Source organism: Anser anser (assembly GCF_964211835.1).
Source record: "Anser anser genome assembly, chromosome: 6".
Taxonomy (NCBI): domain Eukaryota; kingdom Metazoa; phylum Chordata; class Aves; order Anseriformes; family Anatidae; genus Anser; species Anser anser.
Window position 1 is genome coordinate 40517379 of NC_139726.1, and position 27249 is coordinate 40544627.

The 27249-nt window shown below is 39.7% G+C and overlaps 2 protein-coding genes across 7 annotated transcripts; both read left to right on the forward strand.

Moving 5' to 3' along the window:
- The first annotated feature begins 3234 nt into the window (after positions 1-3234).
- On the forward strand, positions 3235-15165 carry CASP10 (caspase 10). Of its 2 annotated transcripts, none has more exons than XM_083842626.1 (11): positions 3235-3353; positions 5874-6307; positions 6445-6544; positions 6850-6985; positions 7788-7876; positions 9020-9056; positions 9494-9565; positions 10676-10764; positions 12223-12334; positions 13070-13574; positions 14084-15165. In XM_083842626.1, the coding sequence occupies exons 2-11, from the start codon at positions 5994-5996 to the stop codon at positions 14244-14246; spliced, it is 1617 nt and encodes a 538-aa protein (XP_083698752.1). In that variant the 5' UTR covers positions 3235-3353; positions 5874-5993; the 3' UTR covers positions 14247-15165. The 2 variants fall into 2 exon arrangements, with proteins under 2 accessions (XP_083698752.1, XP_083698751.1); XM_083842625.1 differs by having other exon boundaries at positions 3276-3590.
- LOC310901936 (caspase-8-like) lies at positions 14219-27108 on the forward strand. Of its 5 annotated transcripts, none has more exons than XM_083842644.1 (9): positions 14278-14353; positions 18489-18523; positions 19489-19818; positions 20057-20162; positions 21163-21301; positions 22829-22917; positions 23505-23616; positions 24775-25264; positions 25886-27108. In XM_083842644.1, the coding sequence occupies exons 3-9, from the start codon at positions 19508-19510 to the stop codon at positions 26034-26036; spliced, it is 1398 nt and encodes a 465-aa protein (XP_083698770.1). In that variant the 5' UTR covers positions 14278-14353; positions 18489-18523; positions 19489-19507; the 3' UTR covers positions 26037-27108. The 5 variants fall into 5 exon arrangements, with proteins under 5 accessions (XP_083698771.1, XP_083698770.1, XP_083698768.1 ...); XM_083842642.1 differs by lacking the exon at positions 14278-14353 and adding an exon at positions 15922-17631; XM_083842645.1 differs by lacking the exon at positions 18489-18523 and having other exon boundaries at positions 14219-14353.
- The last annotated feature ends 141 nt before the right edge of the window (positions 27109-27249 follow it).

Here is a 27249-nt window from a genome sequence, read left to right on the forward strand (position 1 = left end):
CTGTTAAACTGGTTCTTTCCATACACTAATTCCATATTGCTTCTCTCTTTAATGGTAGTTTGTCTTAAAACTATGTTCTTCTGTATTATACACACAGACACAAGTAGAGAACGTACAGCTTGTATGTGATAAATAGTAAGAATAGAATTCATTTTTAACTGAATATTTCATAACTGGCTAGCATACAATACTGTATAGCACACGTGTAATTTTGAAACTCTACCTTGCTGATCTTTGAGAGGGTAAGAGAAGGATTATCAAATGACAGATCTGCAATCTTAAGAATTCCTATAGTGGCTGGTAAATGAAGCAAATGGTATGAAACAAATACAGACCCTTCTGTGGCTGTAGAAATAAGGTGTGATTCTTAGTTGTGATATATGTGTATGTGATGTTAATAAATGTGATTCCTCTCAGAAATTATTTTCCCATTTTCCTTACTAGCCTTTACATATGATGAGCACTTCTGCTACCTTATAGATGCTAAATACAGGGAGAACGGAACCAAGAGGAGGCAGAGAGATAAGGGAAAGAAATACTGAAAGTTCAAGCAGAAACAAGAAGGGGAATGGTAGGGAGAACCAAGAGAAGAAAAAATAGGGAAAAGAAGATTTGGAGGAGAAATACAGCGTGAATATTGGAAGGAGAAAGAAGATAACAGGAGAAAAGGGAGAAAGGAAGTAAGAATAACAGTGGATATCCTTACAGGATTTGGCAACTTTTTTCTTTTTTTTTATGGGTTGTTTGAGTGATGCTAAGCCTAACTACTAAATACTACTGAATTTACTACTTACTAAAATAGTAGCAATAGGATATATTCTGTTTCTGAGAGTTTTGTGACAATGTAGGTTTCTGTTGGGGATAGACATGTACATGCTCTTTATTTTCGCGTATAACAAAGTAAAGTCCATATCCACTTTCTTAGGAAATAAAGAAGTACTGTTTTGAAAACTGTAGAGACCCTTGTAAATAATCCTTGCAGTAAAAAAGGAAAGGAGTCACTTTGCATTTGGCCACTCAGACCAGAAGCAATCACAACACTTTAATGACCAAAAAGTTGTGGGGATTTGTGTTTCATGCAGCATTCATGGGTGTCAGATGCTGAATTTTTACTCTGGTGTCTTGACCTTCAGTAGTTTCTTAATCCATAGCAGTAGTCATTCTGTAATCATTCATCTAAGTAGTATTTATTGCCTTGACATCTCATTCAAGAGTGAAGAGTGGGTAGTGAAAAGTAACATCGAAGTAATTACTTACTGACATGCAGGAATTTTGTGATATTGTTTATTGTCTGTCAGTTCTCCTGTAGATTTTTGTACTCCCCCATATACGTGGTAGGAACTCTTTGTTTTTTCTGCAAGGTGCATCTAATATTGAAGTCTGGAAAGTGAGTGGATGCAGGGCGTGGGTGGCATCAAGCTGTACATGCATTGCAGATGGGTAGGTTGAATGAAATGTCAATTCATTAGCTAAAGAAAAAGGGGATAAATTAATTCTGGTTTTAAGCTGTTAGCACAGGACCATAAAAAGTGATATGCTAGTGGAATTTCATGGTCATGGGCTACCAAAACATCTAGTGTTTTGAACCTGCTGTTGAACAAGGGAAAGCAAACCACGCCGCCTCTGCTCCTACATTGTTACTGTGTGGAACAAGGCTGTCAGCCTCACTGCTCCATGGCATAGTTTCAGTTCCAGTTTCTTGATAGCTGAGAAGGAAATTCCTTGTACTTCTGTGTGTGCTGTATATATTGGAACATGGAAAAGAGAATTGGTGAATATAGATGATGCATTTCCATTGTTTCAGAAGATATAACGATGAAGCAGGAGACTTTTTGATGTTTTACTCTGGACTTAAGTAGTAACATGACTTTTCTCAGCCACCTACACTGATATGACTGAGCCATAAATGCAGTTTACTTTGTACTGTTACATGAATTACAGTGTATGCCAACTCAGGATTGAGAAAAAAAGTTACATTTAAGAGGAAGTTAACACTGTTCGCAGCTGAGGATGCAGCATTCTGTATGTTTTATATTCCCTTTCAACTCTGTATACAAAGTAACGGTGACCCCCCATTACAGATATCCAAGTCAGAGAAGCTTTTTATGACACTTACTGAGAATTTTTTCTGGTATCCATGGCTTTAAATTTCTGACATGCAGTATGGTGTTGCTGAGAAACTGCTGTGTGGATGATGATGTGTAGTCTGTCTGCTGTCTGTCTCATGTTCCATTTAAACTGTATCTCCCGTACTGAATTATTTGACTGTTTTTGTCTCTGGTTAATATGGTATTATTTTTTTTAAGCTTCTATGTTAGTAAGACATTGAAAGTCTTCTAGGAATTTTTCATGGATTGTGTCTGTTTTTATACATGCTGTATTTCTTAATTAGTATTACTCTGAGAGTGTATTTTCAGTTCTTAATGTGTAGAAAACTTAAGAAAGCTGGTCTGAAGCAGTGCCATTACTAAAACAGTGTCACAATTTAGCAAAATTGGCTGTTACTACTAAATTAAAAATGTTGGGTTTAGATCTGATTTTTCAGAAGAAAATTCCTGCATCTGATTGAGTATTTCTGTCTCTCCAGACCAAAGTAACTCTTGAAATTCGTGGCTGACTCACATGTAGACCTTTGCGGCTTGCTAAATTTGGCTGTCCTATTGCTACAGTTCTGTAAAAAGGAGCTGGGTGTATCAAGGATGGAGAGCTTCAAGAAATAATGCAGTGCTTGTCTGTGTGCTCACAGCAGCTACGTGCATGAGCAGCTCACACATGGGCCTCATCCCACACAGATGCGTTGACCTAGGGGTGTAGGGTGACGCTGGTGTCACAGGAGTTGCGGAAAGAGCTGAGAAGGCTGCACTGGGCAGGGCCCCTTCCCCTCCTCCCCTTGATGCAGCAAGGCAGCAGCGGAGGCGGCCCAGCACACAGCCTGCATTGAGGCACCCTTTCCCCAGGCAAAGGTCTCAAGCTGCTGCTCAGTGAAAAAACCGGTCCTGTCCCATCTTTCCCATCCAACCCCCCCATTATTTTCTTATGAACTTACTGTTTTCACCTTTGGTAGCCAGCCGTTTTAAAGTAAGAGTTACAGCTCGCTTCTTTTTTTTTTTTGTTTTTTCTTTTTTTCCCCCCTCCTCGGCTGGGGAGGCAGGGGTAGGAAGTTGGCGAGCCCCGAGGTCGGCTGCTGGCAGGGCCCTGGGCTGCGTGGCTTGGCGTGCGGCCTCCCCGCCCCGAGGGGAGGGGAGGGGAGAGCGAAGCAAAAGAAAGGAAGGGCCGCCGGCCGCTCGGCCGATGCCTGCGGGGCGCATGCGAGCAGGCAGCGGTGTTGCGCGGGGGGGACGTGCTCCAAAGGGGTGCGTCTCCTAGGTCGATTTTGTCCCGCTTTCCAGCACTGCTGCCGATTCCTGGCGGCCGCAAGGCTTAAGGCTCCGCGCCTTGCCCCGCCAAGGCCCGGCGCGGTGACTCAGCACTTGGGCGCGGGACGGGGACGGGGCCGTGGCCGGCCGGGAAATCGGGCAGGCAGCGCTGAGCACCGCGCACAGGGAGGGTAGCAGCCGGCAGAGGGGACGGGCGCGGGGGTTGTTTAAAAGGTAAGACAGGAGTGACCGAAATGGAAAAAAAAATGCTCCTCCTTCCCGGTATTGTGCAGCTACCACTGGGAGCTGAATACTCCCATTGTTTATGGGGCTGTGGGCTGAGCCTGCGGTCCGTGTTTCTGTATTCTTGTTAAGTCCGGCAGTGCCCCAATCAGTAAAACATTAGAGGAAAAAATAGTAACTTGATTAACCTCGTAGTTTATTTTATGTGATTTTCCTTCCCTCTGGATATATCTCAAAGCATAAATTAGAGATGCAGATTTACCACCTTTCTGTGTCGTTTCTTCTGCACTTCTAGCTCTAGCTGAAAACGTTAGTGTGAGCCATGACAAACCTTAGGGGTGGGGAGGTTCTGGCCCCGGCATGCCTTTAACATCGGGGGGATTTTGTGTTTTGTTTTTAGTGGAATAGGAATTGCTTTCTTGTTTTCTTTCTTTGCTTTACAAGTCACAACGTTTTATAAATGACTCATAAAAGATATAAAGTGGTAGAGAGTTCTAAAAACACAATAGCTGTAAACTGAACAATGGTTCAGGCAGTAAGCTGATAATATCTCATCTCATAGTGGTGCTAGAAGGGAGGGAGGACCAGCCCAATCTGCCTTCAATACAGAGGGGGGAAAAAAATAGGTTATAGACAGCTGCTAAATGCAGCTCACATTAAGTGGTCTTGAGGATATTCAGAACTTAAAGCAGGAAAGGTTTGGAGTGTAGAGTCACTTCAAGAGTGACAGCAACAAATACTTAAATACTATTTTAAAGGTAGATGAACAAATTTGTTCTGGATCTTGCTTCAGTTCTGTTTGCTGATTGATTGCGCACACGTCCTATACACCACTCGACTCTGTTCTACTAAAGCTATGATTTTTTAGTTTAGTTGAAATCATTGGTTCCAAATTCTGAATAGTTTGAACCTGGTATATATATACACTTGTTGGTTTAGGCAAGAATCAATTTAGCCTAAGTTATGCTGCTAGATTTAGTTGATTAAAGCATCTGGACAGGGTTTAGCAGTAGCTTAGCTAAATTGATTGAAGTCTGATTTACTGTGAAGTGTTTACACACAATTTACAGTTTCCGTGTATAGATAACTAAGATCCAAAACTTCTGGTGGCAGCTTGTTTCTTAAGTGAAGAGGGTTTCACAACCTATAGGGCTTAATAGGAGGAAAGAAGGAATGTGAAGAACAGTTATTGAACCGTGGGAGAGTAAGGTTGAATACAGGAAAAAGCAGTCTGAGCTTTTTCTTTTTACATGGGCTGTGACTCCTGACAAGGGACAGGACAGCATGCGGAATTCCAGCCTTCAGTCAAACTACTTGTCTGAAATGTGATATGGTGCTTGTATCCTAGCTGGGTGCTAAGATTTGGGGATTATATTTTCTACCTGTCCCTGAACACAAAACTGCAGCAATCTCTTTTCTGTGCCCCCAACATGGTACGATAGTGTTTGTGGTTTGCTGAGCTGTCCTCCCAGATGCTTCCAAGGCTTTGAATTTGGATGTTCTTTCCCCACTCCACTTCCCTGATTTGTTTTTTTTCTTGTGCTCCCTCATTAGCTTTGCTAATTCCAGCTGCTCTGAACAAAGACTAAGGACTTGCCTGTTAGGGCAGAAGGCACTGAAGCACTTTCTTAAACAAGTTTCCCTATGTAACCTATACAGACAGAAAAGAATCACCTAAGTTACACAGAAGTTGGTGTGGTGGAAGGGTGATGAGTGTCTATTAAACCTCAGTAGGATTGAGTTGCTTCTACAGAGCCTATTTAGATTGAGTGCTACTACATTTTATTTGACATTTACATAAGGGAGGCTTTAGGTCTTTCTATGCCAAATGCAAAACAGAGTTTGATGGCAGAATATGATTGGGAGTGGATGGATATTCCACGGCTTCAGCTCAGTGCCGTATTTGGAACAGAGGAACACCTTCCTGCCACAGCCACAGAAGCGTGAGCCTTCAGACTGCAGATCAAGGAATATCAGTGATTTTACCACTGCACTCTTTCCACTGAGAATTGTAATATGTTACTGCAGGGACTCTTCTCACCCACCAATAATGGAGAGAAGCAAAGCTCTAAATGTTAAAGATGACTGAAAGAAATTTTAAAAACTTAGATTGGAAGGGGCCTCTTGAGATCATCTAGCCCAGGTTTCTGCTCAGCACAGGGCTAATGCCAAAGTTAGACTGGATTGTTCAGAGCATCTCCCAACTCTGCTCTCTGTAGTTTTGTTTGTAGAAGGAAGTTTCAAGTTGATTTAAAAGGAAACTATCTTTTGCAGAGAATTCAGGTCTTTAAAACAGCTGTTGGATGAAATCTCGCTACAAGGATTGTTGAAGATCCAAGTGTTACCAACATTTGATTTCAACTTTCAAGCAGAGAGACTGTCAGCTCCAGCAACATGGGGGATGGTGTCAACTTGCAGTTCCGTCAGCAGCTTCTGCTCATTGATGGAAATCTGGGGGCTGAAGATGTAGCAGCTTTAAAATTTCTCTGTACTGATTTGATCCCCTTCAAAAAACTGGAAAATGTACAGTCCGCAGTGGATATCTTTCAGCTTCTTATGGCTGAAGATTACCTTAATGAGGAAGATACTTTCCTGCTAGCTGAACTCTTATACAGAATTAAATGTCATTTCTTGCTCCATAAACTTGGCTATACCAAGGAGAAAGTGCAAGAATGTCTGCATGAGAAGGGAAGAGTGTCTCCATACAGGTAACTTTGCAGTGGGATTTTGTTCTCTTTATTACTGCCATCTGTACCGTGCTGTTTCTCTTTCCTTTAAATTCTCTGTTTGCTTTTAGTTTCTATACCATCTTTTCTGCTTTTGTCTCACTGCGTCTCTGTTACAGGCAGATGCTGTATGAATTGTCAGAGAACATTACCAATGAGATGTTGCAGGAAATTGTATTCCTCCTGAGAAACCGTCTCCCAAAGCGACGTAGAACTACTGTATGTGAGAAGAAAGCTAAATGTATATATGGCAGGGAGGGAATGAATGTTGGGGTGGAGGTGGAATGGGAGGAAAAACATAAAGAGAAAAGTCTTTGACAGAACAGGGCACGATCTGCAATTAGGTCAATTATTTATATGGTTAGCAAGGAGGAAGCTCCTTCTTCCTGTGATGTAAAATTGACTGCTAAGACCGTGTTGGTAGGAGGCAAAGCAGATGATATGATTTTTTTCAGTCAGACAGGGCTGAGGCAAAAGGTTTTAAGTTCTAAAGAACGATAAATATATTTCATTCTCTTTGTCAGTCTGCTCTAGAATTGCTGATTTTATTGGAAAAACAGGGCCTATTAACTGAAAACAATGTACAGATGCTGGAGGAAGTCTGTATGAATGTTTCACCTGATCTCCTGGAAACAGTTAACAGCTACAGAAGGGCAAAAGGTGAGATACTCAGAGTCAGGGAATAGGTTTGCTAAAATGCAGAAAGCTCTACAAGGGTCTTAACAACTGAACCTCAAGGTTCTATGTGTGCATTGCTGGAGCAGGAACTAGAGTGGGATTATCCAAGTATCTTCACGCACAAGTTTGGCATAATGGTCCCTAACTTGCATTACTGCAATATCCTTGGGTAGGGATGTGCTTGAAAATCTGAGGCCACACAGAGCAGTCCAGCACATACAGAACAGGCTGGGAAACTAAAAATCCATTTATAGTTACACCACACTCCTCAGTTTCCACATGAATAGCATTGAGATGATGATGACTGTCCTGTAAAAGGCACTTTGTGATATATAAATGTATACTACAATAAGGCAGTTGTCTGCTAGTAAGATGGAAAGGCAAGTCGTGTGCATGTTTGTCTGATTCCTAGTAAACTTTATTATTAAATGTGTAATTCACGTTCTCAGGGGTTATGCTGTGGTTTCTAATATTCCTTCATTTAATGTCCTGCGGAGTGACTATAAACATATTGGGGAAAAGGTTCTATTTCATTTTATTTTAGCACTGGGAAAAAAAAAAATCTGGGAAGTATGAAGCTGTCTCCCCAGTAGGTGCAAGGGCGCTCAGCACTTCATGAATTCCAGTCCCCCCTATTTCCTGAGTGTGTTTCAAAGTTGCTTTATATTTTAATGCACCTTTCACTAAGTATAGATCTGCATTTGCCTTGATGTGCAGATTCATGGTCGTTTAACTAAAAGGCACTTGATTTCTCTCATTTACTGTCTCTTTTTGCTCTTTTTAGTGTCTCTGCCTCAGCAGGAGAATACTCTGCCAGTCAAGGAATCTTCAGTGTCTCACACTGTAGGCATCAGAGCACTGAATTTCCCACAGGTACACTGGAGCACACGCTGTCTACCAGAGTTTTAGTGGTGGTGGTGTTTCATTTTTTTTTCTGTGTCTTTATTTTGAAACCATACTGCCTGTGAGATCTTTCACTAAATCTTCCCACTTGATTTTGGAAGGGAAAAAGCATATTTGTTTAGCATGTAAGAAATATAGCTGCATATAACATCAAATAGTGGAATTTGAAATACTACTGTTGTTCATGTACAACTGGGGAAAAAGCAGTATTGCGAAGAGAGATGAGTGAGGGAGAGTGTAAAGGCGCCTTCTATAGAACAGGTCAGTCAGTGAGGATTTCTAAAGTTTTGGCTGATTGTCACTAAACTATCTCTAGTAGTTAACACCATATTTTGATAATCAGTTCAGACCGCTGCTTCTAAAGGAAGTCATCCCATTTTCTCTATGTACCAGTCCTTAGTCAGTTAGGTCCTTCTTGCAGCTGGATGATGAATCAGGTTAGGAAACCTAACTTATCTGGGATATAACCAATCTCTCTCTTGGAGGGAAAAGGAGAGGAATGGAAGTAGTTCTATCCCAATTCTAAATGAGGAAAGCCAATGAACGTTTTGGCAATACTTCCCAGAAGTAGATATTCTGGTAGACAAGAGATAAGGAAAATGGCCTATTTAGTATCATGAAGGGCTTGCATTATTGCAGCTTTGAGTTACAGTTGCTCTACTTGTGAAGAGGATTTGGGAAAGCTTTCATGCATGGCACTTAGCATGGTAAGAAAATTAATGTAGCTTTATTAAGAAAAGATAGATTCAAAAAAATTTGAACAATTTACTATCCAAGAAAATTAATATGGGACCATGTTGGACCGTTATTTTGTTTGCAGTGAATGCCTACCCCTATATTTAGAAATCATTTGGAAGTAAAAGAAAATTATTTGCTGTTTCCCTTTATCCTTAAGAGAAAGTACTGTTGTTTGTAGCTCCATGAGATTTGCACTAAGTGGAGAAGTCTTTTGTAATTTCATTATTAAATGCCTTGCCACTTGTAGGAATTCAGTATTTTTCCTACCCACTACTTAGAAAACTTTGGTGTTTATTAATCCAATTTTGCTAAAATCACTATGAAAATATATATATGATGATTTTTAACATGTTGTTTCCCCCACTCAAAAAACAGGAGACTTCAATCAGATCTGTCAGTTCTAATGTCAACGGTAAGACTTGCTGAAAACATCTGTTTCTTGATACCTTTATGTTTAAAGTTATATGCTTTTATTTACTCTAGTAAATTTTTAGCATTTGGTTTAATGCAACACGCTTATCTTGCTATCTCCTTTCAAAGGGTCTTTTGCTTTCTGCACTGGTAGATTTGAAGGATTCCTGTTCTTATATAAATGGGAGAAATGAAAATTGGCAAATCCTGTGTACCTTGTTAGTCATTTACTAGAAACTATCAAACGTGTTTTTTCCTAAGTGAAATAAGGGCTGGTCTGATTAGTAGAAAAAAGATTGTTTCCCAAGAATTAAAAACAAGTGTTCTATTTAAATATGTCTGAAAGGACAAGAGAAGGGGACACTATGACTATAAAATTGAAATGTTAATTATTTGTGTGCAGGACTTTACCTTGGATTTCTTTTGCTTTAAATACAGATCATTATGCTGAAGAACCTCAGAGCCTTTGGGAGCATGTTGGAAATGTGCACTCCATACCCAGCAGGCAAGGTTTGTCTTCTCTTAAAGTTTTAGTATTAAACTATTTTTATTCCGCACTGTCTGGAATCTAGTATATTGTTTAAAAGGACGACACCATTTATTGTAGTCCTTTCTGCCATACCTCTTGGATCCTTATAGAGGAAGTGAGAAAGAGCCTTGGACTTCTTGTCTCTCCATTCCAGTTCCCTCACTAAAGGAAGATATCAGGAAGATCTATGCCCACTCTTCCAGGCATTTGCAGAACGACTGTTTAACTAAGCAGAAAATAAAAGGTCTGAGGACAGAAACAGGCAAACAAAAAAATGGCTTTTGTTCCTGGCACCTTTATTCACTAGAGAGAGCATAACATGTATGGTTTGCACATCTTCCAGTAGCTTGCTGGAGTAAGTGAAGTTACTAGATTACCAGTTCAAGGAGTTGTTAGGTGTTGCACAGTGGAGAGGGATGTTTTGAGTGCGTTAAGTAGCATATGATTTGTACAAGAGGAGGGGATAGTTTTAGGGTATTCGGAAGGAAAAGTAAATAAAGTTGCCATAAGTAAAGTTATATTTTGGATTAGATCTCTGAAAAGATTCCTTACAAAGAACAGGAGATAGTTTACATCCATCTTTGTGACTCCACAACAGATGTTGTAATGTATCACAGCACAACGTTTGTTCTTTTCAACTTCCACTGTCTGTCGAGGTACCCTTGAAAGTCTATCTGAGAGGTATTATGAGTGACTCAGGAACAGAAAAAAAATCTATAATGGGAGCTTCAGTAGTAACATCATAGATCCAACTTACAATGCAGTTTATTTCTAGTTATTTACAAATGAAAAATTCATTGGACTGTCTCAGGTAGAGTCTGTCCTTGTAGCCTAGATATCTTTGTTCCATAAAACAAGTACAAATGGAAACCTTGCTTTTGTCACGAAAGTATATGTAATAAAAATAACTGGAGACACGTCCAGAATAGATCCTTTGTACATGACAATGTTATCTCATACAGAAGAGTTATTCCTTTCAATGTAACAATATTTGAAATAATAAAATTGTTGTACTGTAGTTATACTCCTTTTGGCTACATACACTAATAGTAGATTTCTCCTCATTAATATTTATACTGTTTTTTCCCTAGATAACAAAGCGGCTACTCTTACACAAAGCTTGTCTAAAATGAACCTGGATCTGCCTAGAGAATTCAGCAATGTAGAAAATGAATCCAAGGTTTGAGATAATCTCTTAAATCCTTCTTTGTGAATATGTAGGTGCATGAGGTCTTCATCCCTCTAATGGCATTTATCATGCAAGAACATGTGAGATTTCTATGTGTCTTATGAAGTTTGTTGCAAAGACTTTGTAAGAAGGTTAAAAGAAGGCAAGTGTGTTCAGTAAGCTATTACAGGCATGTAGCAATCTTCCTCGATAAACCAGGGGTCATGGTTTAGAAGGAAAGATCCCTTTTGTGAGATACCTTCTTAGAAGACTTGTGTGTACTCTTGTACAGCAGCGTAATGAATTCTCCCTCCGTCTTTTTCCTTCTGATAAGCACAGATATTGAGGGAGCAAGTTGTTGCATTTGTTTATATCCATTTATATACATGAGTCCAGAGAAGGGCAACGAAGCTGATGAGGGGTCTGGAGAACAAGTCTTATGAGGGGCGGCTGAGGGAGCTGGGGTTGTTCAGTCTGGAGAAGAGGAAGCTCAGGGGTGACCTTATCGCACTCTATAGGTACCTTAAAGGAGGCTGTGGCAAGGTGGGGATTGGTCTATTCTCCCACGTGCCTGGTGACAGGACGAGGGAGAATGGGCTAAAGTTGTGCCAGGGGAGGTTTAGGTTGGATATGAGGAAGGCCTTCTTTACCGAAAGGGTTGTTAGGCATTGGAATGGGCTGTCCAGGGAGGTGGTCGAGTCACCATCCCTGGAGGTCTTTAAAAGACATTTAGATGTAGCCCTTAGTGATATGGTTTAGTGGAGGACTTGTTAGTGTTAGGTCATAGGTTGGACTCGGTGATCTTGGAGGTCTCTTCCAACCTAGATGATTCTGTGATTTAATTTCTTGCAGTTCTGTGCCATAATGTATCTTTTCATCAACTGATGTTCAGGCTGCTGTAGCCAAAGTACTGTTTGCTGCTGTTGAAGTAGCTGATAGAGTACTGCCTTCGTTTTTTTCCTACTAAACTGCACATACCCACATATTCTCAGTTGTCCTTTCTAGTGAACAGAGAGGAACTGAAGTGGTGGAACGTTATGATTTTAACCTGAGGTTGGAATTGAAGGGGTGGTACTTGTAATTTCGGTGACTTCTCAGTTTTTAAAACATGCTTTTTTAAAAGGGGGAGGTAACTTTTAAGTCTTAGCAAAACTGCTAGTGTGGCAGGTTTGTGCACATCCATGATCTCTGTTCTGTTTGCATCCCTTTCCAGTGGATCAGTATGAACCACCTGCTCTAGGTATTCACTACCACTCAAAAACTCAACACATGTGTCTAACATCATGCACGCAGAGGCACCATTGAGTTCCAGCTTTCCAAAAATAAGCCAGAGTCCTAGGTGTCTATGATTTTTTGGATGCCAATTTTGAGACATGTTAAGGAAATAGTTACTAGAGCTTACACATCCATCACTGAAGTGTTGAAGAAGTTTGGTGAGGCTGTAAGCTTTTTTTCTTCTCCTTTCTACAGAAGATATCAAGTTACAAAATGGATGGCCCAAAGAGAGGATTTTGTATTGTTATTAATAATGTTACATTTGATGGGGTTCTTCAAGAGAGGAAGGGTTCTTCTAAAGATGCTGGTAAGTTCCTGAAGTGAGATTTTTGGAGGGTTAGTTTCTGTATTTCACCATGCAAGTTGATTTGTCTGGTACTGCTCTGGATGTTATTGTGTATGTTTTAGTAAGTATTTTTAAACAGTAAAATTTTTGATTTTGTTAAATTATGTCACTTGTATATCTTGGGGGGAAGAACTAAAGGCTGAGTAACCACTGAATTTCTCATACAGTTGGATCATTCTTAAATCATTTTTAGAATCCCTTTTTATTTAGTCTTTATCTATAACCGTAAAAAAAGAATTAAAACTAAACCAACATTTTTGTATAATATAATGCAAAATTCTTTAATCAACTCTATGCATACTCTTTTATTCTATTCATTCTATTTATCTTTTGTTTATTAAACTCTATAATAGTCAAAACTGCAGTTGGAAATAATGATCTGAGGAAGGTTTTGAAAGAGTTTCTAATCTGAAACTCTGGGGGGATTCCTAATATTTTCAGGTTTCATTTGTGAGCTCACTTAGTGTGTCATTTTATAATGTCATTGTATGTTCTGAAGCTTGTCTGGAAAGATTCAGTGACAGTGTTTGAACTGATGCCATCTTACTCAGTTAACCTTTATTTGATACTAGTGTAAGGATGAATCTGCAGAAGTATCAGGGTGTGAGGTCTTTCACAGTTAAGATTAGCTTGCATGGTGACCTTAAAATAGTTTTCTACTGCCTCATTTTTTCTTTTTTCTTTGAATAATTACAGAGGAGCTAGAGAGAGTATTCACATGGCTTGGTCTGGATGTGAAGACTTACATAGATCAGACGTCTGAGCAGATTAAAGAACTCATGGAAATGTGGCAGCAATTGAAAGATCACAAGGATAGGGACTGTTTCATTTGTTGTATTCTATCTCATGGAGAGTCAGGAGCAATCTATGGGAAAGATGGAGAGCTTGTATCAATCCGCATGATCATGTCCTACTTCACTGCCAAACAGTGTCCACAGCTAGCTGAAAAACCCAAATTATTCTTTATCCAAGCTTGCCAGGGTAAAGAGATACAGCGTCCAGTCTATGTTGAAGCTGATGCACGAATTCCTGACTTCTCTTCTACGCAACAGAGCCTTTCTCCTTCTGAGAGTATTCCTGAAGAGGCAGACTTCCTCCTAGGCATGGCCACAATTGATGGATATGCCTCTTTCCGGCATGTTCAACAGGGTACTTGGTATATTCAGGCCCTGTGCAGCAAGCTGCAGTTGTTGGTACCAAGGTAAATACTTAATTACTTAGCTCTTCTTCGAAAATATGGGAGGAACTTCCCCACTCCTTTTCTTTTTTCTCTCTGAAGTCATATTCAAATAGGAACAGCCCATGGACAAAATTAGTTAAACTGATGATTTGTTCGCTCATCTTTGATAAATTTACATTAACACCTCTAGTACCATAGAGACTATTGGGACGATGTGGAGCTTACTGTAAAAAAAAAAAAAATCCACCTCAAAACCTCTGAATCTCCAACCTATATTCTGTTAGCCATCTGTTTCTTAGATAAAAATATTGTAACATCCTTTTACATTACTAGTTGAATCAAGCAAGGCTTGAACTCAAATGAGATCAAAAGAAGGGAAATTTGGAGAAAAGGATGTTTTTTCTTTTTATGTTATAAAAGTTTGTACTATAGCTTCTAGATGATCAGAGAGATGTTACACGGAGAAACAATACCATCTGCTCATAATTAAATCTTTTTCTTCTTATTTTTTCCTTTCCTTTTGGCTGCAGGGGTGAAGATATTTTGTCCATTCTTACAGAAGTTAATGAAGATGTGGGCAGGCGTGTTGACCGCTGGGGGACAAAGAAGCAGATGCCTCAGCCAGCTTATACCTTAAGAAGAAAATTTATATTCCCTATACCTAAAGACCCTCCTCCTTCACAGCAATATTGAGGCTTTTTAAATACATACTTTTGTCATCACATCTCATTTAAATGCAATTCACTGCACTGCCTGTTTAAGGCAGTTACTCAGACTTCTCAGGAGCTGTTAGTGTCAAGGCAAGGCCTCTTTTTTCTTTTTTCCCCCAAAAGAAACTGTGAGGATACACAGTTAATACAATCCATGTGCTAGCTATTTAAATAACATATGTATACACAGAGTTTTCAAGGTTGGGAGAAGCATGTTTCTATCATGTTAAACATTTTTGTGCCTGCAGACACAAAAGCGTACGTCTGTCAGCATAAGGGTTACGTGTAGCTTTCTATATATTCTTTATATATCTAAACCAGGATGTTAGGTTTAGGCTCATCATGTTTTATTTTGCATGCTAACAATTTTTAAACCTACCTCTAAAACCACTAGTTTTGTTCACAGAGAAGGACAAAGGAGGGAATAAGAGGAGAAAGGTTAAGTAGTAGTAGACAGAGAAGGATTTTGTTCATCTCTAATTTAAATTACTTTTAACATTATGGAGAAGCAGGTAACTCTTGAAATCAGCAATTTGTTCAGCAGTGCTCACTGATGCCATGTAATAGCTAACATGAACCTCATGTACAGTGGTATGTTTCCAAAATTGAGTATAGCCAAAATGCTATAGAACTCCCTCTGTGAAAACTTGTGAACTGTCACTTCTCCATCACTTCTTGGAATAAGTTAGGGTAGACCAGGTATGCACTGTGAAATAATGGCACTCAGCTGTGTATCTACATATGTTCATCAGATTGATTAACTTAAAGCATTACATTTTCTGATTTCTCATTTTAAGGTCTAAAATAAAGCTGTATAAGGACACAAGCTGCCTTCTTGATTAAGCTTTTAACAGCACTTTTTAGCATTAACTGAAATAATATAATGTTATTCTGTTATGATACTATGTGTATCTGTGTCCTCCTCTTTGTTACTGAATTAAATGTATATATATTTTTTAAGAGCTTGGGTAGACAAAACATTTGCAATGGGCTAACGTTTATCCTTGTTTCTGCCTGCCTGCTGCACTTAAGAATACAATAGAATAGAATAGTTTGGTTGGAAGAGACCTTCAAAGATCATCTTGTTTACCTGGCTGACCACTTCAGGGCTAAGCAAAAGTTAAAGCATATAGCTGAGGGCATTGTCCAAATGCCTATTGAACACTGACAGGCATGCGGCATCAACCGCCTGTCTAGGAATTCTGCTCTAGTGTTTGACCATGATAAAGAAATTCTTTCTAATACCTAGTCTGAACCTTCCCAGCACAGCTTTGTGCCATTCCCTTGTGTTCTAGCTTTGTTGGGCTGCATGAATCAATGGGATTTTAACTGCTTCAGGGTTTAAGCTGAAGTGAAACTTTGTTTCAGCAAAACACTGATTTTTTTCTACATTTGCTAGCCATAAAATAGCTTGAAACTTAGGGTTAAGATTTGAGATAGCACAGTTGAGTGCTATTGGAAGCAATTTTTAGTTTGCAGTATAAAAGATTTTTAGGAAGGGAGTTTTGCATCATCCAAAGCATTAAAATACAGCCAATCTGCCAAAACATGTCAGTTACTTTTTATCATGATGAATTGACAGGTGTGTGACCCGTAGCATCCTATATCATATGAATTATTGTCGCTGCTACACTTGAAGTACACTTGAAGTCACACTTGTGCCACAGACAGAAAATGTTTTGTCTGTTAGTAGAACATATAACAAACTTAACAGATTGAAGTGTCTGGCTCAAAATTGCTATTCAGACTTGGTGCACTCTTCTTTTGTATGTTTAGGTAACAATTGAATTTTATCAATACAGAGTAAACACAACAATCTTGACCTTGTTTTGGGGGATCTTGGTTTCATTCTTAATTTTGCTAGACAGAGAACATCATCATGTTCTCTTGCTCTCTCTGTAGGAACCTCCGCATGAGTAGTCTCCAGTTAAACGGTAGGTGGATAAACGCAGCCAGGAAGAGTTTAAGCTGACTTCTGCCATGAGTTCCCTGGGGAGAGGGATCCACACTGTGAAGTATAAAAGACTGGTGAAGTCTCCCTCGCTCATAATAAGGCTTGTTCACACACAGGTTACTGTATCGTGATTTGTAGTATCCAGTGTGAAAATTGTGCTTGTTTGTGTTGAGGTTTGTGATTATATGGCTGCACGCTGTAATACTTGGGTGCACCCAGTGGCACTTTGTCAGGACAAGCCTGCAGGCAGGAAAGGCTTAGCACTGTAACCACAGCTGCCATTCAGCAAGGTTTTTAAAGTTTTCACGTGATCTCCTGTGGTGTGAGACAGCAGTCTGAAAGTCTTGGGTAAAAAACACCCACTGTTCCCTCAGCTTAGATGTTAATCACTGCTTGCTGTCCATGTTGTACTCTTTCAGTGTCTCTCTAGGAATATAGAGCTTGTGCTACAAAGAAATCAGCCTAATCCAACAAAAAGTGGTTGGTTTCTTTAAGGACTTGATGATGCATACAGAAGCATGTGTACATATGCATGCTTGTCACCTACAGAATTAAAGAAGGGTTGTCACTTGTGCAATTCCTGTTTAGACAGATTGAAGTGGAAGTAGTGTAAAATGAGTCTTCCTGTGGGGAAGATGCGTCTTTGGAAAATCATGATCTTAAATGAGAGTTTGTAACATTCACAAGTCCTATCCATACTGATTTATTTATTTATTTATTTATTTTTGTAGGAGCTGTTTATCCTGGCTTTTGCCAGTAGCAGCCAGTCACTACAGTTGCTAAGTAGTCAGTAGCCTCAGCATTTTTGCTTCCTCTAGGCCAGCCTTTCTGGGAGTGCTGGATTTTTGGTAGGCTGCTGTACAAAGAATTGGCTGGATCATTGAGACAGTTCTATGGGAAGCCACAGGAACAAAACGGGTGCAGGGGAGCTGTGGGAAGTTGAAGGGACTAAAGACTAAAAAAGGAACAGGAATAGTTTGGGGAAGGACAATAGAGGAAGAAATAGGAAGTGAAACAGTAAAGACAAACAGGAAGAACAGTGCCAGGAGGGCTTGTCCCTGAAACAGCTGCATGACGGGAGAAGCCTCTGTCTGGAAAGAGCCATCTCAGGCCTGGTCTTGTCTGCAGATCTTTTTCACACAGTAGTGATCACAGCATGTTTCCTCTTTAAACCTGCAACTGGAGTCTTGGTTCAGTTAAGACACGGAACAACTAGTAAAGGAAGAGAGAGTGAGGCATGGGATGACTTGGAGACAGAACCATTCGGGACCTGAAGATCAGATAGCACTTGTGATGCTGTTCCCAACCTTTGGATAAAAGGAAGACTCATGCCAGTGAATCTCAGACACGTTTTCTGAACTGTTATTAGCATGTGCCTTTTGGAAGGAGTTTGAATACCTCATTCTGTTGAAGGGTATGTTATAATTTTGAGTTTATAAAGGTAGATAGGTTGAAATCAATGAAGGTAGTTTTAATTGCAAAATTTGAATATATTTCTGCTCTCCTAACTCTCTCTCTTCATAATGCTTGAGTTTGAGCTTCAGACGTGGACAGAGAGGTTTGGTAGCTGACTATTCATATGTCTGCTGCTGCAAGGAGAATACTGGTGACCAGCAAATCATACTGTGAACTTTACCATTGAAGGCAGAGTTCTATGCATAAAGAGGGTGAAAATGCCAAAAGTTAAATATTACTAAAATTATTTTGTGAACAGGAAAGTATGTTTCAAAGGGATGTTTATCCTTTCGGTTTCCTGTATTCATCAAGTACTGCTACTGAATCTGGTACTGATATTTGACTTGTTAAAAGTAGGCTGGGTGAGCTGGAGCTGTACTTTGGAGAATGGAGCTAGAATGTGGAAGATCTAGTGACACAGCAGGATAGTGGGACTGAGATATTTTTAAATGGGAAGATGTAATTGATTCATGCCTCTCCACCATCTTTTAATTGGGATTTGTAAGTAATCATAATGTACTGAGCTGTGCCGTATACCAGGAGTTCCTGGCTGTGCTGCTTAGTGTGTCCCCTTAAAACAAAAGCAAACCTGGTTGCTTCTGTGGTTTGTTTACAGTTTTTTCCTACAACCCCTGTAATAATTTCCTGAAACCGGAACAGTGGTAAGTGGAGAAAGAAACTGCTGCATAACGATCACAGCTTATTGCTTTGATATAACTTACTTATTGTAAGTCATGTGACAATACAGGCCATAGTACAAAAGCAAGTACTTTTCCTGGAACTTCAGAAACTATGGTTGTCTTTCACTTTTTTCAGAGTTGTTTCAGCAGTCCTCCAGCCTGTCTTCCAATGTAAGTGTAGTAAAATTATTATTATTTATGGTGTAAAAGAAACAGTTTGCTTGTTTTATCAGTTGTGTCTTTATTTTAGTGAAGTGGAAGAAGACACCACAGCTAAACATTGTCTTAGTGTGCTCCTGTATTTACAGACAGGCTTAAACACTGTGTAGATGGCACATCTATACTAATCGCAAAAATTTTGCAGGTTTGAAATTATTTTTTGATTTTCTATTGTGCTCAAAAGTTGGCTACATAAGCCAAGTTTAATATTTTTAAAGCTGATAGAGTGGTGAGTGGTGGAGAAGGAGGATGATATTTGATGTTCAGTGAAACAGAACTGCTGACGAGAATTCCCCTGGTCTTTTTGAAAACGTTGATGTGATGATCTGTATTTGATTTGAACATTACCGATTGAAATTAGATTTTACTTTATGAAGATAAACAAAAGCAGGGAGAGGTGCTTTGGTTACACTGACCAACGTCAGAAGCAGTGTATAAGAAAAGTAGAAGGCAGCTATCTTAGGGAAGTTCTGCTCATGTAGGCTGTAAAACCTTTATCTTTGTTATGGTGCAAAACCTTGCAGTCTTATTTACTGCATAGTCTGTATTTCAGACTGTAAGTGGCTGTTGCTCTCAAATGGAGTCAAACCTCCAAAAGAAATGGCAGCAGCCTGCCAGGATTGTTTATCTGATACATCAGTATATCCAGGTGTGGAGACACACTATAGGAAGCAAGAAGAATCTGTGACTTTCTCTGTCAATTTCACTTATGCACAGTTTTCAATGCTCTCCATTAAGTCCAGAGAACCAAGAGAAAAAAGTGTCAAAGTTATGGTGGCAGGACAGCATCTGTCTACTGAAGTATTTTTGATTATATATATTTATTTTGGACTATTCTACATGACATGACACCTTTTATATTCGTGGTGTTTCACTACTGTTACTGACAAACCAAATTAAATTTTCTCTGTGTTTAGATCCAAATCCTGACGTGAAATGAGTACAGACTTCCGCAAACTTCTTTTTGACATTTCTGAGGCTTTGGCCACAGATGAACTGGGGGCTCTGAAGTTTCTCAGCTTGGAGCATGTCCCTGTGAGGAAACAAGAAGCTATTAAGGAGCCCAAGGCTTTCTTTGAAGTTCTTCAGGAGAAAGACATGATCAAAGTAGGGGACCTGTCCTTCTTGAAGGAGCTGCTCTACCGGATCAATCGGATAGACCTCTTGACTGGCCAGCTGGGCTCCAGCCGAGAGGAGATGGAGAGGGAGCTTCAGATCCCAGGCAGGGCAAAGGTGTCAACGTACAGGTATGCACAGTATTAGTAAACCTTTGCATGCAAAATGTACGACAGTTCTGTTGTGTGCTGTCTTGTTCTCTGTAGTGTTATCTTACGAATATCCCAGAATAATTGAATTTATTACAGCATGACTTCCTGCCCTTGTGAGTTTTGAGACACATTTCACATTTCTAAGTTCAAATGTGTAGTTGTCATGTTTACTTCTCCTAACTTCCTTAATCAGTCTTTTTCTATCCTTTATTGCCAGACAGCTGCTGTATGGAATTGCAGAGGACTTAACTCCAGAAGATGTCAACAGCGTGAAATTCCTGCTGCAAAAACAGATACCAAAGAACAAGCTCCAGGATAATGCTGTAGGCAAAGTGACCTCGATAAGTTTCTTGCAAGGCTAGCTCAGAGTCTGCCACTTGTAAGACGGGAGGAAGGAGAGAGCAGTGTGCTGTCACTAAAATTCTGTTGTTTAAAGATTTCTGATATTAGCTGACAGGTGCTCTGTGACAGAAAGGACCCTTTTTTCTTAGTTTATCTTTTCGCTGACCTTTTTGCTCTCTTCTTCTCATTTAGCCTCCACCACCTGTCTCCCTATCTTTTCTTCATGCAAAATTCATCATGCTCTTACTTTCTTCTTTGCTTGGCATTTATAAGACATTTGTGCACACGCTGTATCTAATAAAAGTAATGTTTGCTGGAAGAAAAACAATGTTTTGGAGATAGAAAATTGAGTTCTAACATGAGTTCCAGCACTAATTTTTGTGTGTCACTGGGTACATTTTTTTTCTTCATTGTAATTTGATGTAGTAGTATTTTGTTAACTTCCCCACAGAAGGATTAGGAGGTTTGGTGAGCTAGTTTAATATCCGTTTTGTAAACAACAAACAGTGCTATGAAGGCACTTGGTATTACCAAGAAGCTTCCTTAAAAGTTCTATTTGTGTTGTGGCACCTACTGCAGAATTAGCGGATTTACCTGCAACTTGGTGAACTAAACAGCTTTAAAAAACAAAGTCATCCCTGAAGACATTTCCTGCATTAGAACATGCAGCTAAGTGGCTTACAGCAATTCATCTGAATGCAGAGGCACAACAAGATGTCATATAATTAACTGCATAAGTGCTTTGCACTTTGAAACACAGCAGAATAACTTAGCCGTAGGCAATTTCTACCAATCCAGTCTTTACTCTAGTGATGTGTTTCTCCAGTTAATGAAGTTTGGAGCAAAAATAAATTGGTCTTTAGCTTAGGTCTTTAGGTCTCTGGGAATGAAGATGTCGTCTTCTGTTCTTTGCAGAAGTGCCAGGTACTGCAGTTATTGAAGGTCACTGTATGAGTGGATTCTGTGTTTTTGTTTTACCAGTCAATGTTGAATGTCTTAGTGGAAATGGAAAGAAATGGAATAATTAAAGAAGATGACTTGAGAATTCTGAAGGATATATTAAAGGGATTTAGAGCTGACCTAAAAAAAAGAATTGATATCTATGAAGAAAAAACAAAAGGTAAACTATTTAATCAGCTGTTTAAGAGTAGAACTGTTTTGTGATTTTTTTGTGGCTCGATCCTTGGGATCTTAGGAGTCCAGAGATAAGAGACATCTTACAATATCTTGGGATAGGCAGAACAGGTCTTGGTACCTGTGGTTTCCAATATTCTCTGCCTCTTCACTATCACATCATATCTTCTTGTACTTCTCTGTGAAATACATCCTGCCCTTTGTAAGTGGTCTACCTCTCCTTTATCTTTGCTTTAAGTGCAAAGGAAGCAGTGCAGTGCTGGTTTTGGACTATAGCTTTTCAGCTGCTGAAAAAGAAAGACAATGGGCTTGAGGAAACTTGTTTTGGGAGGTTCTGAGCATTGTTTTCTGTTAGCACGCTCTTTTTTCTTATTTGAAGGAGAAGTCACTGGAGACCAGGTACTTGGCTAAAATTTAACTATTAGCATTCTATATCAGATGTGAAATGTCAAGAACTTTCATATCTGGGCTGTTGCAGCTGAGGTGGTGGCTTGTGACACCATATACAGGCCTTACTCTTTGGGACACAAGGTGTGTCAACCATCAAAACGGGAATCTACTAAATGTTTCCCCAGAACCTCTTTTCAGTTGACTCAGGATGTGTGTTTCCTTAGACATGTCTATATAACCATGGAGTTACCGACTATTTTCCCTGTGGCGTATCTTTTTGCTGCTGGCTTATGCTTGTGTTGCTACAAAAGCAAAAGAAAATTGTCAAGGAAGGCTAGCATAAACAAGCCCTGTGTCAGGGGAGTGGCTTTTTAGTAGTATTGGTATGTTTTGTCCCCCTTGATAAGCAGAAAAAGAGCACATCTATGTAACTTGTAAAAGGGGTATTGTGATTTTATTTCCCTGTGCAGACTTATGGGTTTGATTTCTTCTCTTATTTCTGGCAGTTGTATTCAAAGCAGTGTTTTAGTGTTTTGAGGAGATCTTCGTTATGCTGGTGTTCTGTCTCTTTGCTGTGTCCACCCAAACAAAGTCCTCTGGAGAAGGGGCCTCAGAAGTAAATGAGCTGGCTGTACTACAAAAATGGGTCTCCTCTTTGACTTATATATCCCATAGTAGAGATGCTAAGGGATAGCTTGCTTGGGGTGATCATCACATTCAGACTTCTGTTATGTGGCTCTTGCTACCACTAAAAGAACAGAGAAGAAATGGAACAAGGTACAGTCACTGTGAGAATGCAGCATATGCCATCTCCAGTCTCAAGTTTCTGTGTGTGCTCAAGCGCAGAGGTCCGCTTTTACTTAATAACTGTAATTTTGGGAATGTCTGGTTAGGGCTGCGCAGTCTTAACACAAATGTATCATTTGTTCCAAGGGACACTCTGCACGGCTTCACTGTCGGGCAGTTTGCAATACTGGAACCCATTCATGGCCCAGCCTCACCAGTGATAGTGAAAAAAACCTTCCACCTCACTCCTTGAGCTTTTCTTTTTTTGGTTTTGAAATATGCAAAGTGGAAGATTTATCCTTTTACTCCTAAAATGTTCTTTTTATTTTCCTCTTAGAAAATGGTTCTAAGGAAAAACTCAGCTATCCAATCTGTGTGTCTCTGCATCCAGCAGGACAAGGAGCAGAGGGTGGGACACCACACCTGGTGAGGAATACTTCAAGATTGCCTTTAAAGTATTTGCCCAACAGGTGGGAGCAGGGAGCATAATTTTTTAAGACTAAGCAGGTGGAAGAGCTAAAAGGGAGGGATTCTGGCTTTATATGTTGGCCTGGAAAGAATTCCTGTTTTCAAAACAAGATCAAGCCTTGTCCTTTGGTGAGGACCTGGCTGTCAGCAACCTTTTAGACAAGAAAGGAAAGAGTAGCTGTCATGGGAAGAAAAACAGTTTTAAAAATAATGAAAACCAGGACAGTCCGGGAGTATCCTGGATAGATGGGAAGGGTCCTGCAGCATCTGCTACCTCACTAGAAAGTCAGGACTCTGAGTGAATGGTACAGTTCAGGAACTTATCCTCCACATGTGCAAATTTGTGTTTCTGGACACTCACTTTCTCCTATTCTAAAATCATATCCTAACCACAAAGAGAGAGGAGGGTTTCACGAAGAGCCAGCAACTTCCTTCCCTCTGGGCTGACTTGTACTTTTGAGCTTTTTTATTTTCTTGTACCTTTGCCCTCATGATTTAGGGTGTTTGGCACTGCTTTTTTTAATCTGGTTTCTTTGTTTCTACAGCTTGTGGAATCATATAAGATGGAAAATAACCCCCATGGCTACTGTGTGATTCTTAATAACCACAATTTTAAAAATCCATGTGAAAGCAGAGAAGGAACAATAGAAGATGGAAGTAAGTATTTTTTTAAATCCAATTCCTAGTGTGTTCTTTTTTATTACCTTCTGAAAGAATTATCTAATCTTTCCTATAGAATGATCACTTTCACTTTCCTTTGCTTCCAGAGTAACTGGAGTGACAACTACCGTAGAACTGTAGAAATTCAAAATAAACCACTTCCAACAATTTAGCTGATGGCTTTAAGAAGGAAGATCTTGCTGTTGTAGGTGAAAAAGCATCATCTTAACTGGTCAGATTTACTGAAAAGTGAAGGAGGGATTGATGATCTACCTTTTCACTTCTTGGTTGCTTTTAATTTTTACCTATCATAGAGTAACACTTTTAAGTCCTTAAATTCTTGTAATGTTTTGTTTGCATAACTTACTGATTGGAGGGTATAGCTTGGACATGTTGCCAGCTGAGAAAGCATTCCAGTTTAGTCAGTATGGGCATTTGTTTGCAACAATGCTCAAATAAATGCAGTTATTTTACTGCTTTATAAATTTCCTTCAAGCCTGTCTTCCTGCAAGTGTCATTTGTTTATCTTAATAAACTAAAAATCTGCTTCATGAAAGCACACATCACTGTTTTTAACTCCATCCAGCCTGTCTACATGTTTCTTGCTTCCCAGATACTTTCCACCTACATAACACTTAAATCAATATTTGCTGGGAAGTCTGTGTAGTACTCTGTCCTTGCTAGCATGTTAGCAGGTTACCCTGCCTTCATTCTTGCTGCGTCAATCAGTCTCACAGAGTGAGGCATCTACTTCATTTAAGAATGGCAGAAATCATCATTCTGAAGAGTTATGTCTTCCTTAACTTTCTAAGGGTTGTTCTTATCCATCTGAGATCTCTATGCAATGTTCAGTTAAAGACTACTTAAATAAAAGTAAGCTTCACTAAACTGTACTGATTAATTGGATAATCTGAAACCTGCGTTTGTTTTAGATAGCGTGTTGTTGAACCCAGTTGTATTTAAAAGATAAATAAATAAGTTAGGCATTTGTGATTTTCTAATTAGACTTGGCAGGCTAAGAGGCAGTCAAGTGAATTTATTGGTGGGATCTGAACACTTTTGGTGATACCTGTTCTACCACACAGAGCCTGATGTTTCAGCATCTTCCTTTTCACTGTTTATGTTTACCAAGTGCCTTCTGACTTTCTTTCCCAGAGGCTCTGAAGAGGGTCTTCAAGTGGCTTCAGTTTGAGACAGTTGAGCACATGGATCTAAAAGCAAAAGAAATATATGAGACAGTTAAAGAGTACAGCAAAAAAGACCATAGCAACATGGACTGTTTTGTTTGCTTCATTCTTTCACATGGTGAAAAAGACAAAATAAAAGGCACTGATCATGAGTTCGTAAATATTAAAGATTTACTCACCTGCTTCAGTGGATCTAATTGTCCTTCACTTGCTGGCAAACCCAAGCTGTTTTTCATCCAGGCTTGCCAAGGCTCTGTAGGTCATCCAGCTGTCACAGTAAAAGAAGACTGTTCTGGCCATCTCGAGATGGATGCTATCCCTCTGCCTTCCATTCCTGACCAGGCTGATGTTCTGGTTGGCATGGCTACTGTGGAAGACTTTGAGTGCTACCGCTGTATAAAGACTGGCAGTGTTTACATTCAATGCCTCTGTGACAAGATGAAGTTACTTTGCCCACTGTAAGTACTATTTGTAATCCAGGTGTAGATTCAGCTGTAAGTACTATTCTTAATCCAGGTGTAGATTCAGGAGTGCGATGCTGGAACATTACAAATAAATAAATGTGTTCATGTATGTGCATGTTTTTTAACATTTTTTGAGTAATAAGGGATTTTTCTTCTAGTGACACCTGATAAGAGGCCAGTTTGTTGGTTGAATACACAGGCAGAAGATCAGTATTCTTTAATCATAATTTTCATTGTTGCCTCTCTCATAAAGTTGATTTAGAAGATAGATTTTTTTTTTCTCCAGATATCACTTTCTCATTATGTTCAAAGGGCTTGGGGAATGCATAAATCAGGTTCTGTTTCATTTCAGTGTGCTATTCTGACTGCAGCCAAAGTAGAGGACTGTGTGTTTGTTTGTATAGTGATCCTACATGGAGGTTGCTTTTATTCTCCCAGATGTACTGAATTCTGTGGTTTCACAGTGGCATGTGCAATTTCAGTGACAGGCAAGGTGAAGGGAAGATACTAGTCTTCCCTGAGATCTCACTTCACTGAAGCAAACATAGATCAACTCCTTGGCCTAGCAGCAAGTACTGTGTATTTTAATGTAACTTTTCTTTGTTTTTGTTCAAGCCGCAAGGATATTGTAACCATCCTGACAGAAGTGAACAAGGAAGTGGGAAGAAAAGTATTAAATGGATGGAAGCAGATGCCAAAGATAACATCAACCCTGCGGAAGCAGTTTATCTTCCAGATTCCACAGTGCCAGTCAACAGAAAAATAAGAATATACTTGATTAAGAATAACTTCTGGAATGGGCTTCCACAGGGAATTCAAGAGAAGTTGCAACTGAAATTGTCTAGATCTGTGTAGTTAGTCCCAGTCCTGCAAGGGGCCGTGTGACCCAAATTTTTCAGATCCCATGTTTAATGAATCTTCTGGAACTTGGATCACTAGCAGTCTGCTCAGGCAGTGGAGTTGGGATCACTTCAGCCCTGCTTTCAAGTGAGAAGGCATTTCCAAGCAGTATGATTTTTAAGTATTAGGGGAATTGCCAATAGAACTACCATAAAATCATAGGTTCATAGAATCATTAAGGTTGGAAAAGACCTTCAAGATCATCTGGTCCAACCATCACCCTACTACCAATGTCACCCACTAAACCATGTCCCTAAGCACCAGGTCCAACCCTTTCCTTGAACACCCCCAGGGATGGTGATGCCACCACTTCCTGGGGCAACATGTTCCAATGCCTGACTACCCTTTCTGAGAAGAAATGTCTCCTAATTTCTAACCTAAATTTCTAACCTATTGTTTCTGTATCTGTTGTTAAAAGAGAATAAGACCTTGAAATCCAGGTATATTCAGAGCACCAGATCCCTTCTCAGAGACCTTGTGTGAAGTTGTAACTGTATCATGTAAGGAAGTACCCAGAAGTGAGTAATTGCCTAATTCTGGAAACTGTATAGTTCTTCTGGAAACTGTATAGTTATTCACAGAAAATAATGTCCCTGTCCAGAAGGACCAAAAAAAAACGATGATGATACAAGTCTGATTGTTTTCCTCCAAGTATTTTGTTTTGCTTTACGTTACTAATTTACTTGACTTACTTACGTTACTAATTTACTTGGCTGAACAGCACTGCTGGTTAGGATTTTTAATAGTAAGGATTCTAATTGTTTTACTTCACAGAGCACTTAGGGAGCAGTCTGTTTTGGAGGGCTGATGACCACTGGAAGGAAGGTGCCACTCCATTAGATGCACAGTTCTGAGATGCTGTCCCCTCCTGGCAACTGTCTGTACTTCCTGTGGGCTCTTAATCTCTGTTGGAATAAATACTGATGGTTGTCACATCACCCTTGGTTGTGGTGTGTTTCTCTCTTAGAGGAGCTGACTGAGGGACAGTCAGTGCAACAAACACAACAAACTTCTTCAGCTGAAGAAGTTACTTTTGCTCTCATGCAATGGCAGCCACCCTGAGAGTGTGGCATATTGAT